Consider the following 14,951-nt stretch of genomic DNA (forward strand, 5'->3'; position numbering starts at 1 on the left):
CATCAATGTCACTTTCAGAACACAAAACCTTCCTGCCAGTGAGTAGATTCTTCCCAAACTTTCTATACCAAATCTTAAAGCTACCAGTGAATTTTAATTTGTCCCTCACAATCTGTTTCACATAGTTGATGGTGAAACTCCTCACAGGAATTTGACCATCCAAATACAATGACCCCCCAATCCAATTAACCATTAAGTTCTTATTCTCAAAATTCTCCCCATACAACAGCCTAATTCCAATTTCAGGAGGGAGGGGTTTAATGCCAAAATCCCTGTTCAATTTCAAATTAAATAAAGTTAAAAATAAAAACTTTGCAACCATAAACTTAATTAACAATGTCTTATGTTAGCTTAGGTTTTACATTAAAATGTATCTAAGTAATCACATGAATCAAAGTGAATAAACAACAATTATTTACACCATTAAAGAATTGCAAATGAAAAAGATAAAGGAAACTTACTTAGGGCATATCATGGTCCAGATTTCGAAGTAGAAATGCTTTGTGTAGAGCTTCCCGCAAAATTTTCAGTCATTGCCACGTATTTTCGAAAATGCCAGCACGGAGAGGAGAGAGGAGAGAGAAGAGAGGAGAGAAGAGAGAGAAAATGGTGGTCCTGGAGAGAGAGGAGAGACAAAGCGGAGAAAGAGGAGAGAGAGCAACTGAAGGTCAGAGGAGAGAGAAGGAAAAATTGAGGGTTTTTCAAAAGGTTGGGAAAAATTTCCCGTTGGAGGGTTAACCATGGTTAACCATGACGTCATTTTTGGCCCCAATTCCAAATTGGGCTGCAACTTAAATGTACATTCAATTTAAAAGGCTGCAATTGGAGAGTTTGAAATGAAAAGGCTGCAATTAACAAACTCGCTATTATAAAAGGCTGCATTTGGCAAAAAATCCAAAAACAAAATATGTAAATGAAACAAAGACAACATCAACTGAAACAAAAACATAATAAAATGAAAGAAATACATATCTAAATGAAACAACAAACAAATAAAATGAAAAACAACATAAACACTACGAAATGATAAAACAACAATACCAACTGAAAAAACACTTAAGTAAATGAAATCAATACAGCTACTAAATGACAACAAAATCCATCACAATTAAAGCAAAAAAATCAACAAAATAAACAGACAAAAAAAACAAAAAGCTCGCGCGCGTTAAGTTTGGCTCAGCCCGTCCGACGGAACCTATTGGGTGAGGCGGTCTGACCCAATAGTAGGTAAACTAATAACTATTGGAAGAGAGAATAGGAAAAATAATACGGGGGGGAAGAACCAATAGTTTGTTTAGGGTATTTTGTATGTACATAAAAACTTATAAACAGTAAAGTTTTGTATAAGCGTGAATCTTGAATAGGGAGTTGTGCCATTAAGTTACAGACTTTTCTAAGAAAAAAGGTTAAGATGATAATGTTTATATTGAAAATCAAAGTTTCTAGTTGAGAGGGAAATAATTGGTTGTGTTGTAAATTCTCACTGTTTAATTTTTCTTTTGCTTTGTTTATCTTTTTTAGTTTTTTCTTATTTTACATATAGTATCAAACACATTCTAAAGCATCTCCACCCTAATCCTAATTGAAGAAATCACATCACAATCTCCAATTTCACCAACTATCCTAATTTTCACAAACTCCAAATAAATATTTTTTGATGATAAACAAGCCAATCCATCATTTAATTCATACCCAAAAAAATGTCTGACCTTAAAGTTAAATTACTTATTACAATTCGGATATATCTATATGTTCCCTTAAATCCTAATTTCTCCTGTCAACATGAACATAAAAAGGAGTTGTCTTGAACAATACCATCATCAAATTAGCTGAATTTGTCACCAGAATTGCTAGTGATTCCATTTTCAAACCCTCCACATAGCGCCAATGTTTTTTTTAATCCTGCCCATCTTTGAATAAATTTGCCATTCAATCGATAAAAACTCAACGTTCCAAAAATACTGAATTAAATTGATTAGTGAGTAAAGGAAGAATTGTGAAAAACCCAGAAATTGGAAACGAAAAGTGCTGGAAGAAATGAAAAGGTTAGACAGTAGGAGTTTTAGATATATGGAGAAATAGGAAAATTGTCTTTATTTTGGTGGTTACAGTTTGTGGTGATTGCCTTAGTATTTTTTCCACGTTGGTTTAGGTTTAGTTTGTTTTTTTTTTTTGGTTTTTGAATAAATTTTTTTTTGAGGGGATGGTTTTTGAATAAATTAATTAGTCTAAATGTGTTTTTTACTTTTTTTGTTCTTAAAGGATTTATTGTAATATGCTTAAATTAGTGAGGGCAAGATAGGGGTTTCAATATTTTGATGTCCTACCCCTCTTCACATATAATAGAGATATTTTTTTTTTATAAAGGAAAGAAAAGAACTAGGATGGAACCCAGGAATTGGGCCATCCTAAAGCATCCCTTCGGATGATTAAAGAAAACTCATGATCCGGGGAATCAAACCAATATGACAGATTCAAACACGAATGGCCCCTATTCGCCATCCAATCTACAGCCGAATTGCCTTCTCTAACGTCATGGTTGATACAGACCTCTTCAAAGCATTTCAGATCTTCCCCTGCATCCATAATAAGAGAGTGAATAGCCCAAGGAATTTTCCATAAACGTTTAATGGCCTGGATAACACAAAGATTATCCCCTTCAATAATAATGCACTTAACAGCCAACATTCTAGCAGTCTTAATGCCCTCCCCAAGAGCCCAAGCTTCGGCTACCAAGACTGAATGGAAAGGCCCGATAGTTTGAGCACCACACAGTTTCAACTCCCCAACCTCATTTCTAATAACAAACCCTAAAGATGCATTACCTTCTTTTAATTCGGACCCATCAAAGTTGAGTTTAAGGAAAGAAGAGGGAGGAGGCTTCCAACAAACATTATTCATAGAAACTTTTTGGGGACACCCCAAAAGAGGACTACCCCGAACAGCCACACTCTCTTCAGAACCCCCCATCTAGCTTATCAGCAAAGACTTTAATCATTAAAGCAACCTTACTTGGTTGATAGGTATCCTGATGAAACGAAATTCCATTTCTAGCATAGCAAATAAATCACCAGGATATAGCAATTTTAGTTATGCAGTCGAAATCGATAAGTTTAGGCAGAGACGAAAAAAACTCTAAGAAAGGCAACTCACCCTGCGCGGGAGGAGGGTGGGCCGGTCGAATTTTAAGGAGAAAGTTGAAAACACATCCACACAGAATGGGCACTCGAGAAATAGATGAAAGATGATGATTACAGAATACACATTCTAAAGGCAGAAAAATTTGACTCACTTCTAATCTTTTCTTGGTGGGGAGACCATTATTGCAAATTTTTCATAGAAAAAAATTGATCTTAGGAGGAATACAGAGTTTCCAAATCTAGGGGAAAGACTCCAGTTCAGGATTAGATAACCCATAACCTTGCAGAAGCGCAACTCCAGATTTAACTGAATAGCAACCATCAGTAGACAGCCCCCGCACCAGTTTGTCCTCAATGTGATTCTTAGGTAAGAAAATACCCTGAATTGAGCTAACCATTGCCACGAGGACAACCACAAGAAGTGAAACATCCCATTGGGACTCATGATCCACAAAGAAAGCAACATTAAGAGATTCAGTGCTCCGAATGACAGGACAAACGAACCTCACCAATCGGATATTGGAAAACCCAATTATCAAACCAAAACGATATTTTTTCTCCATTACCAACAATCCATCGGAGGCCTTTCTTAAAGTTATGTCTTAACAACATTAGACGCCTCCACTGCCAAGACACATTAGCTTTCACTTTGTACTCAAATAGGCTATCAGCCTTAAGATACTTCTTAGTAACCAAACTAACCCATAGATTTTTCGGGCAAAAGATGATTTTCTATAGTAGTTTAAACTGGAGAGTCATGTTAGCTACTTTGGCTTTCCTAATTCCTAACCCCCCAAAACGTTTAGGTTTGCAAACTTTATCCCATCCTTATAAGGTTAGGGGCCTTTGATTCTATTGGTTTATTCCAGAAGAAGAATCTATAACTTTTATCCAGAGAATCCAAGATAGAAACTGGCAAAGAAAAGCTTTGCATATGATAATTAGCTTTGGTAGCTAAATTGGATTGAATCAAAATAGTTCGACCTGCTTGAGATAGAGATAGAGTTAGCTTTCCATTTTGTCAACTGGGATTGAACCTTCTCCCGAATTTCTCCAGATGTAGAATTCGGTACTTTAGAGTCAATAATGGGGCATCCAAGATATTTCCCCAATGACATAGCTTCATCCATCTGAAGAATGTTCGAGAACGAAGCTGCTAGATGAGGCTCTGTGTTCGGAGAACAATGGTAGGCAGACTTACGGTAATTAACTAGTTGACCCGACATTCTACAGTACGTGTCCAAAATACTTCTTATTATAGTACAACTCTTCAACGAAACTTTAGCAAAAATCATTGTATCATCAACAAATTAAAGGTTAAGAAAGGAATTTTCGCTCATGAGTGACCCAACTTGAATCTATACTAATATATTAAAAGGTGTTCATAATAAAGTTTGTGTGCCACATGACTCTCTTTTCTAAAGCTCTAATTCAAATGCTTTATTTTCAAGTTAAACCCTCAATTTAAAAAATAATGTTATACAAGGTATCAAACACGTGACCTTTGAAATGAAAAGTGAAAGCTTAACTATTAATCCACCATAACATTAGTATTTCAAAATAAAATATCATAAGATCTTATAATCATATCTCATTTAAAAGATTTGCACAAATAGTTAGATACCTAACCTTTCTATGATAATAACAATAGTCTATTATAGACATAAACTCTTACGGCTTCTTCTTATTACTAGCTTATTTTCAGTCCAGTTCAGCTCTAGATAACACTTTACTCTCACATAACACTATTCATTTCAGTTCAATTCAATTCAGCTTAATTCAGTTCAGTTCAGTCCAATTCTGTTCAATTCAGTTCAGTTCAGTTGTTTTATGCCGAAGAGAATATGCCCTTAGGGCCTGTTCTCTTTGGCATAAAATAGCTGAATTGAACTAAACTGAATTGAACTGAACCGAATTGAACTGAACTGAAATGAATAGTGATATATGAGAGTAAAAGTATTGTCCAGAGCTGAACTGAACTGAATTGAACTGAATTAAACTGAACTGAACTGAAAATAAGCTGGGAGAGCAGGCCCTTACTCCAGTTTCTTGTAAAAAGAATTAAGCTAATGTTTTCATCCCGAAACTTTTAAGGGTTTATATTTCCAAAATCATGCAATTACTTGTCATGTCATTTACGTCAATTTTTCTTCACTTCACAAAAAGTTAAGAAAAGTAACAAGCTGGGACCCGGGGTATCTCTCAAGACACTCACTTGTTCTTACCACCTATATTTTGCTCATCAACCAGGCACATCATGAAGGAGAATGTCGTAAGGTGTACGTAACGCATGTGTAGTGCAAGAATTGTATGTAAAAACTAAAAATCATAATAGTACTCTATCCATTTCAGAAAGATCTGAATACTTGTTGAGACACGTAGTTTAAGGTGATAATTTATAGTATAATTATCAAATATTATTTTACTAAAAAAAAGTTGATATGATATGAGTTGGTGGGATAACTTTTTATTGGAGGAGATAGAAAGTTGGGTATCTTTTTATTGATAGAAGTAGAGTGTACATCAAATGAGGATGTGTTCTATTCGACATAAAACAACTGAAGTGAAATGAGCTTATTGCAACTGAAATGAACTAATTGCAATTAAACTGAAATGAACTAATTGCAACTGAACTGAAATGAATTAAATTATTATTAAAAAAAATGATAATTGGAGCTGAACTGACTGAACTAATTGCAACTGAATTGAAATGAATTAAATTATTATTAATAGAAATGATAATTGGAGCTAAACTGACTTAACTGATTGCAACCGAATTGAACCGAATGATTATAACTGAATTGAACTGAAGGCCTGTTCTCCCCAACTTATTTTCAGTTTAGTTCAGTACAATTCAGTTCAGTTAAGCTCTAGACAGTACTTTTACTCTCACATATATATCACTATTCATTTCAGTTCAATTCAGTTTAGTTCAATTCAGTTCAATTCAATTCAATTCAATTCAATTCAATTCAATTAAGTTCAGTTCAATTCAATTCAATTCAATCCAGTTCAGTTCAGTTCAACGGTTTTATGCTGAAGAGACACATGCCCTGAGTTGAAGTAAACTGAACTGAATTGAAAATTAGATGGGGAATACATCCCCGAGTGTAAAAGAAATAATATAGTAATAGTGAAAGTATGTTAAAAATTATATTGTTCAAATTAAATTAGTACAAATATAAAAGGAAGAGAGTTAAATGAAAAATAATTTTTTGACTAGAATAATACAAATTTTGGACTGTTCGCTCGTAATAATACAACCTTTGGATTATTTTTTAATATTACAAACTTTACGCCAAAATTCTATAGCAAGACAAAACCGAATATAACTTGATAAACAGGTTAAATGTGACACTTGTCATCATCTCGTTGGTTGTTTTTAAAATTTTGTTTAAATAAAAAATAATTTTCTTTCATATTTTACAGGTCACAAGTCAACTTGGCTTGCTGTACGAATTTTGGTATAAATTTGTAATATTCAAAAATAATCCAAACATTGTATCATTCCGAACAAACCGTCCAAAATTTGTATTATTTTAATTAAAAGATCTTTCAAAACAAATGAAAAAAAAAGTTAGGCCTTTTGCCGGTAGATACAAGGCAGTCAAACAAAAACGAAATGTTCAAAAGTGAAATTGACGTCGACCCACCTTTTCTTGATCTTAAAAAAAGAAAAATCAAAGCTGATATTCTAAATCTAATTCCAATCTCCGGTTTCCCACCGACCGTTTTGTGTGCTGACTTCTCTAACTTAAACCCTACACTCACACTTCAACACTTTTCAGATCTCACTCCACCATCTTCAATCTCACGACTTTTTCATTCTCAATTTTCTCTCTCCTAAACTCGTCTTCTCCAATGCCGAGTCGACTCATCCTCACTCTCTTCCTCTCCTCTCTCCTCCTCCTTTCTCTCTCATCCCTCTCTCTCTCCTCTGACCTCGACGACGAAGACCTCAGCTTTCTCGAAGACGACTCCGACGATGTCGTTTCCACCCCTAAATCCGACGATTTAGACGACACTGAAGAATTCGACGACGATTTCGGAAACTACGATGATTTCGACGAGTCACAGTTCGGCGGAGACGAGTCTGACTCGGCCGAGTACTCGATGCCAGAGGTTGACGAGAAAGACGTCGTCGTTTTAAAAGAGAAGAACTTCACTGATGTGATCGAAGGAAACACGTATGTTTTGGTTGAGTTTTACGCGCCGTGGTGTGGTCACTGTCAGCAGCTTGCGCCTGAGTACGCTGCTGCTGCTACTCAACTTAAATCTGATGGTGTTGATGTTGTGCTTGCCAAAGTCGATGCTACCGAAGAAAATGAACTTGCTCATCAGTTTGATGTGCAGGGGTTTCCTACTGTTTTGTTCTTTGTTGATGGCGAGCATAAGACTTATAACGGCCAGCGTACCAAGTAAGTCAAGTTGTTAAACGTTTTTTTTTGTTTCGGAATGTGGAATTGATTTGTTGATTGGAATCCAAATATTTTAGAAGCTGAACTGCTCACATCACTGTCAGTTTCCCGTGTTTTTTGTTTTATGGATGTGAAAGTAAAGGCGATAATAAACTTAAAATTAATCGTCCTTGTATTGTACTAAACCTTTCGATTTTGAAGGAATGTGGAACTGATTTGTTGATTGTATTTTAGAAGCTGGCCTCTTCGGATCAATGTCAGTTAGGCTATAATGAGCGTAAAATTTGTCGTACCTGTAGTAAACATGTCGATTTTGTAAACTGACAACAAAAAACTAGGAGCCCGTTCAAAGTCGTATGATATATGTCCTATAATGAATAAAAAAATTAGTCAAATTTATTGGAAATATGATGATTTTGAAAACCGACAACTAAAAAGTGAAAACCACCTCTTGTGGTTTCCTGTTTTTGGTTTTTAAGTTTTCAAAAAAACTGAAAATTGAAAACAAAAAACGATAACGACGGCCCTAGATTCTATATTTTCTGGTTTTCATAATTTGTGTAAATCTGTTATTTGTTGACTTTCATATTGTGATTTGGAAACACTATGTTGTTTTGATTGATGAATGAAATAACTTAACCTTTGCTGCGAAAAAAGAAAATATTACTTGAATCTGTGTTGTTTGGGAAATTTCAAATAGTGTCCTTGTTTGAATTGATTTTTATATGAAGTAGTCGGCCCTGATGAATGGTAGTATCTATTACAACTTTACAAGAAGATTGTGTGTTGATTGTTTGAACTTTGTGCCTTTGTTTCTCTATTTGTTGAGTTGTACAGTTTCTGTCTTTCTGATTCTTTATATGTCAGGGTTACAAGCGCTTATTGTTTAGTGCGACTTTGTGAAGTTTCAGAAGTACTGATTTCAATCTGATTAATAACTAGCTGATGATTGGAATTATGTGGGTTTCTTTTGATTTGATGAGTGAAGTAAAGGTGCAAGTGAATCCGGGACCTTTTATGCAGTATGCAATTTTTGATATCCTAGAACCAACCAGATAACCAAACTGCTACAAACTTACAACTCAAGTTAATTTAACTTCTATTTCATGATTCCTGTGCTCAGTTGGTTTTTGATGAAAACGGAACCACAACAATGAGGAAATGGGTGATATGATGTGAGAGTTGTATAAAGAAAAAATTGATGTTGGAATAGTTGGATTTGGACTTATTATTTTTGTTTATTTGGCAGGGAAGCTATAGTCACATGGATTAAGAAGAAGACAGGCCCTGGTGTATACAATATTACGACGACAGAAGAAGCAGAAAAGATTCTAACTTCAAATGAGAAAGTTGTCTTAGCGTATCTGAACTCTTTGACGGTAATCTTATTTCACTCAAACACAATAATTTGATGTATTATGCAGTTGAAAACTTCACACACGAAGTTTTACGATATGTATAACGTGTGACCTTAATTTTGTCTATAAACTTGTATGCTTTTGGTAGGTTTATGGAAACTTGCCGTCTGCATCTCTGTTTTCTTCATCCCTTGGTATCATTTCCAATTTGTTAGCAATCTTCTATTCATTGGGCTTAATAGTGTTGCCTAGTCATCAAAAAAGATGATCTGTCATGGATTTCAATTTGTTGAGCTTAAAATTGGCCTCTCGCACAAGTACTTTTACGTTATATTTCTCCTTCAATTGTTGTTGGTAGTCATGATGGACTGTAAGAAACCTACATAAACTGGAATCTGAATAGGGGACTTTAGAACCAATTTGGCTACTACTTATACTCAACAATGGGATCCTTTTATTCAACCAAGATACAAAGACTGCCACTTAGAGTAAGATGGTAGTCAAGCAAGTATAAAAGGGATATGACTTTAAAATGTTGTAGGCAGAGATGCATGATTGAGCCTCCATCTGAATGTACATTTCAACCCTTTTTAATATTAAATTGATCTTCCATATTTCATTTATTATGTTAGTTTCCAGTAAACCATGCAGTGAACGTTAAGTTGATCTCCTTTTAATATTAGTTTTTGGAACTTATTTGGTTCTAGACCTTAGATTATAGTGTTGTACTTGCATCGTTGGATGTTTGAGCTTTGTCCACCTTTTGTAGTTAGGAATAGCGATGGGTTGGATCCTATCAGATTTTCAAACTCCATATTCGATCCACCACTACTTGGACTCGAAATTTTCAAATCGGATTTTATTTCTAGGATTCAGATCATATTAATTTTCCGCAATTCGGTCAGATTTGAGTCGGATTGTGATTAGAGTTTTGGAAAATAATTTTACTATATTTGCTTGAAATTCAACACTGTAAATATAATCATATTATTGTAATAAACTTTTAATCAATCACTTGAGAAAGTGGCAATAATATAGTATTCGGTTTTTGGTCGGAGCAGTTTGATACTCCTACAGGATTAGGATCTCATTTTCATTTTTTTCAATTTCAGATTGGATTTTTTATCCCCTGGAATCAGACTCAATTGCCATCTCTAATTCTAGTATAAAGGGTTGTAATATGAAGGGATCACGTGACATGATATTGAGCTTCTTCCCAATTATTTGGTTTGTTGTTTGGTTGAATAATTTAAAAGGCTCATTTATCCCTATATACTAAATTATGGTGGATATTTCTACTTCCTCCGTTTCATAATACTCGACACGATTAGACTTTTGCACTATTCACACACTCTCCTTTGACCATATTTTTGTGATTTATACGTAAGAAAATGATATAATCATATAGGATCATGTTAGATTCGTCACGACATATACTTTCAGAACATCAACTTTTTGTAACTTTTACTTATAGAGAACTAGAGATATCAATGGTTAGAAATATGCATTGGCAAGCGTGTGTAGGAAGTATTTAACTAGGCATGATAAGAAAACTTGTGTTGCTAGTTCTTGTAGTGAAAGGAAAAGAGGAATCTTGTGTTGTTGCTTATGAGGTTCGTGCTTTGTATAACTATTTACTAGCTGATGGAGGATGGTTGTTAGAGGTTCTTTGTCAAAGAACATATTTAAACTTCGATGTATGGGTATTCGGTAAAACTAGATGTTGGATTAGTGAGAAAGAAAACAAAACATTTATAGCTCAGTTCTCTCGACTTCCACCCAGTTTCTGTTTTGATCCGTTCTTTGCAGTTCGACCCACATCAAAGTTATTACTTTCAAGGTAAATGTATTCCGCGCTTTTGTCCTCCTTCGGCTCAGCACTGGTGATCCTTTTTATTTCTAACCTATATATTTATATCCTAATTTCTTATGCAATTCACTCTCTCCTTTAGCAAGTAGAATTATTATCCATGGGTGGTCCCTCATTCCTCTTCTCCTTGGTCCTTGTGTCTCGAATATTGGGTATTTGGGTTGAACCGAAGAAAGGATAATTATTTAATGGAAAGATCCTTGCAGTAACTTGATTAATTAAAATTTAATATTTAAGTTCAATATTAGTTTACAAAATGATATGAATAGTTTTGGATATAATATAAACAAAAAAATGGAGTATGAGATTTATAAATAGATGATTCTTTTTTATTTAAGAGATTAATTTGTATTTGGTTGTTGCACAGTTATTCGATGCTTCTAACTATAAATGGTGAACATATGTCAAAGGTTTATCCAAAGCTGGTATACACTACTAAAAGCTCTGTTGCTAAAAAATAAAAATACTTATTTTCTAAAACTAGTGTTTGATTTGTTTAGAGCTCTTGAAAGCTACCTCAAAAGCTAATGCCCAATAGGGCCTAGGGAGCTTGTTATATTGCTGAATTTTAGTAGAAGGTTGTGAATACTGAATATCTAAGCTATATTTTTTAGTTTAAGTGTGTCTTTTCTTGACCCCGATTGTTTTGATAAACACAAACTAGGTTTTCCCCCACATAATCTTTGTTTTCCTGATTAGCATCCTCTGAATGTCATCTTTCATATGCAGGGTCCTGAGAGCGATGAGTTTGCTGCTGCTTCAAGGCTTGAAGATGATGTGAACTTTTATCAAACTGTCGAGCCTAATGTGGCAAAGCTTTTTGAGATTGATGCTGAAGCTAAACGACCCGCCTTAGTTTTGCTGAAGAAGGATGTCGATAAATTTAATCATTTTGGTGAGTTTGTCACTATTGTTTAATGTTCTTACTCAACTGACTCTTTTCATTATCTTTAGTTCTTCTGGTTGATCCTTGAAGTGTTTCTTATCTAATGCTTTGATGCTGACTTGTGCAGATGGCAAGTTTGCAAAATCTGCAATTGCTGAGTTTGTCTTTGCTAATAAACTTCCCTTAGTTACAACCTTCACCAGAGAAAGTGCTCCTTTGATTTTTGAAAGTCAGATCAAGAAGCAGGTGACATCTGATTTATATGTTTGGAAAAAATTGAATATCATCCTACTTCAACTTGAATGTGACCTATATGAATTACATCTAACAAGCTACAATTTATTCAGCTCTTGCTATTTGCTACATCAAATGATTCGGAGAAGGTTCTTCCAATATTTGGGGAAGCTTCCAAGTCCTTTAAAGGGAAGGTAATGGTTCATGTGATCTTCCTTACTGATATACTGTGTAGATATGCCTATTGTATTTTCCATATGATCCAACCTTGACTCCGTTCCAGCTCTATTCGACCTCTGAGGCTATAGGATGTTGATGCGTTATTTGCGTTCTTCTTCATTTTTCCTTTTTCTTCTTTTTAAAGTAAATAAGTTCTCTGTGGTTTTTGTTTCCTATCACTCACCAGTCACTTGGCTTCGTATTCGTGATTTCTTCTCCATTCAAGCGCCTTCTTGAGTTACACTATCCATGTCTAGTTTTCAGACAGAAAATTGTCCTCGTGTTCAATCCTTTCTTTTCGGGTTACAATGGAACTTTCCACTTGGGATGGAGGGCGTGTGGACGTGCGGTTTTGGGTCGGTTTCCGTGCAGATCATGTTGTTTGATCACTCATATGCAAGTTTTTAAGCATGGCAGGTGCTCTTACTTTGATTCAAGTGACTGCTGGGAGAAAGACAGAGAGACTGATTTCTGAAGTCACAACTTTTGTTGTTTTAAGGTTCCACTGTAGTAGTACATATCTTAGTCTGTCGAAAGAGTTTGGGGGGGATTGAAACATTGTTTGCTCTTCTTTCATGTTTATATCTCCTACTTGTTTAGGGATTATCGGTATTTGGCATTGCACTTTATATCTATATAGATGTCCTGCTCGGCTGATTATTTCTAATGGATTTGGTGTAGATTATCTTTGTTTACGTACAACTAGACAATGAAGATACTGGCAAACCTGTTGCAGATTATTTTGGTGTCACAGGCGACGCTCCAACGGTACAATTCTTGCACCATCTATGAAGCCTTATAACTGCCTCTCGAACTATTCTTGTTGTTAGTCTTTATTTTGCTTAAAAATGAGAGTGTATTTACTCTGCATTGAGCATTATGTTCCTGTGTATAGGTTATTGCGTACACAGGAAATGAGGATGCCAAGAAATACTTTCTTGAGGGAGAAGTAACTTTGGATAAGTTGAAGGTAAATGAAATTTTTATCTTAATTTCGTTAAAACAAATTTCCTATTATCTAGAAACCTGTGTAATAATTTATTTTTGTCCCTCTTTAATTTGAATCTTTGAAGAGCTGTGGTAGGACTTCTGACTGTTTCCATCATTTAATATAGGTTTTTGGAGAAGATTTCGTGGAAGACAAGCTTAAACCCTTTTACAAATCTGATCCTATCCCTGAAACTGTAAGTAGTCGTTACTTTTCGTACTTTTGCCAATTCATCTCCTATAGATTTGGCTTGTAATCTCAAATCTCTTGATCTGACTTATGTGGCTCTCATATCAAACAGAACGATGATGATGTGAAGATAGTTGTTGGTAATAACTTTGATGAACTAGTTCTCGATGAGTCAAAGGACGTTTTGCTTGAGGTCTTATTCTCAACTGAGATATACGTTCCATAAGCATTATGATTTTCCTTATGGGATCAGAATCTTACTCACAATGTCTTTTTTTTTCTTCTCCCAGATCTATGCTCCTTGGTGTGGTCACTGCCAATCATTGGAGCCCACATACAATAAGCTAGCTAGACATTTACGAGAAATTGACTCCATTGTCATTGCCAAAATGGATGGAACAACAAACGAGCACCCCAGAGCAAAGGTAACTGCAGGATTCTTACCTGTCTAGGTTTTGTTTGTTCTAATACATCTGAATCAGTGTTGGGTGAACGCAACCTTCTTGTTTGGGAGTAATAAAAAATTGTCTCTGTGCTCCAGGCGGATGGATTCCCGACAATCTTGTTCTTTCCAGCTGGAAATAAAAGCTTTGATCCTGTAAGTCATGAATCTTTTCGGAGTTGTGTGTGTGTGTGTGTGTTTTCATGTCTTGTGTGTTACTGATGTATTTGCTTTTACCCATATTCTGAAAGAGAAGTGCATTAATTTTGTGATTTTTGCAGATTACTGTTGACGTAGATCGTACAGTGGTAGCATTCTATAAGTTCTTGAAGAAGCACGCAGCAATACCGTTTAAACTTCAGAAGCCAGCATCAACCCCAAAGGCAGAGGGTTCTGATAAAAAAGATTCTTCCGAGAGTAGCACTACCAAAGATTTAAAGGATGAATTGTAATTTGAAAGTTTCCAACATGTTATAAGAGTTTAAGTTATATGGGTTAATAGTTATTATATTGACACATTCCGATAGATAGCATCATGGAGAATAGATGGAGGAAGTTGAAGGTTAGCTGTAGAAAAACTGTGCGCTTCCAATCCTTACGGCCCAACGGTGTAGTGAATGATGTATTCCATTTGGATAGCACGTTGAGACTCAAATTGCTATTCCTGCTTTGTTAGGGAAGCTCTTGATACTACAATACCTATTCTGAAATTGTTTTGTAATACTACCTTGGTTTCATATTAGATGCTACATTTTTAAAAACTCGGATTCTTAGAAGATTTTTGGAGATAAGAGAGATAGAGAGAAAAATGGGGACCTATAGGAGGGAGAGAGGATTTATTTCCCAAAAAAGAAAGTGTAGCATCTAATATGAACACTCCATTATTGAATGTATAGCATCCAATATGAAACGGAGGTAGTACTTGATTTATTCAGCTAGTCTTACATGAGGTTGTACTTGTGCCGAATTACCAGATTGGTCAAAACTCAAAAAAAGGATCTGTTCCAAATAACCTTATCACTGGGAAAACTTTGACATTAGGCCACTATTCTGGGTTACATAGCAGTTGACTTTAAGGTGGTCGCTTCACTTGGTAATTTGGGGTGACACACAAGGGTGGTAACCTGGTAACTTTTTTTTTGACATCCAAGTAGCTTACGAAAAAAGAAACTAAATAGAATTAAACCTAATCCTACGGCAAGTGAGA

General features: G+C 35.2%; 1 protein-coding gene across 1 annotated transcript; it reads left to right on the forward strand.

Moving 5' to 3' along the window:
- The first annotated feature begins 6,834 nt into the window (after positions 1 to 6,834).
- On the forward strand, positions 6,835 to 14,454 carry LOC104903243 (protein disulfide isomerase-like 1-4). Its single transcript, XM_010691250.4, has 12 exons — positions 6,835 to 7,558; positions 8,808 to 8,937; positions 11,516 to 11,681; positions 11,800 to 11,918; positions 12,020 to 12,100; positions 12,807 to 12,893; positions 13,021 to 13,095; positions 13,241 to 13,309; positions 13,415 to 13,495; positions 13,593 to 13,727; positions 13,844 to 13,900; positions 14,026 to 14,454. Exons 1-12 carry the CDS (start codon positions 7,002 to 7,004, stop codon positions 14,194 to 14,196), a joined length of 1,728 nt encoding a protein of 575 aa, XP_010689552.1. The 5' UTR covers positions 6,835 to 7,001; the 3' UTR covers positions 14,197 to 14,454.
- The last annotated feature ends 497 nt before the right edge of the window (positions 14,455 to 14,951 follow it).

Source organism: Beta vulgaris, chromosome 9, assembly GCF_026745355.1.
Source record: "Beta vulgaris subsp. vulgaris cultivar EL10 chromosome 9, EL10.2, whole genome shotgun sequence".
NCBI classification, from domain to species: Eukaryota; Viridiplantae; Streptophyta; class Magnoliopsida; order Caryophyllales; family Amaranthaceae; genus Beta; species Beta vulgaris.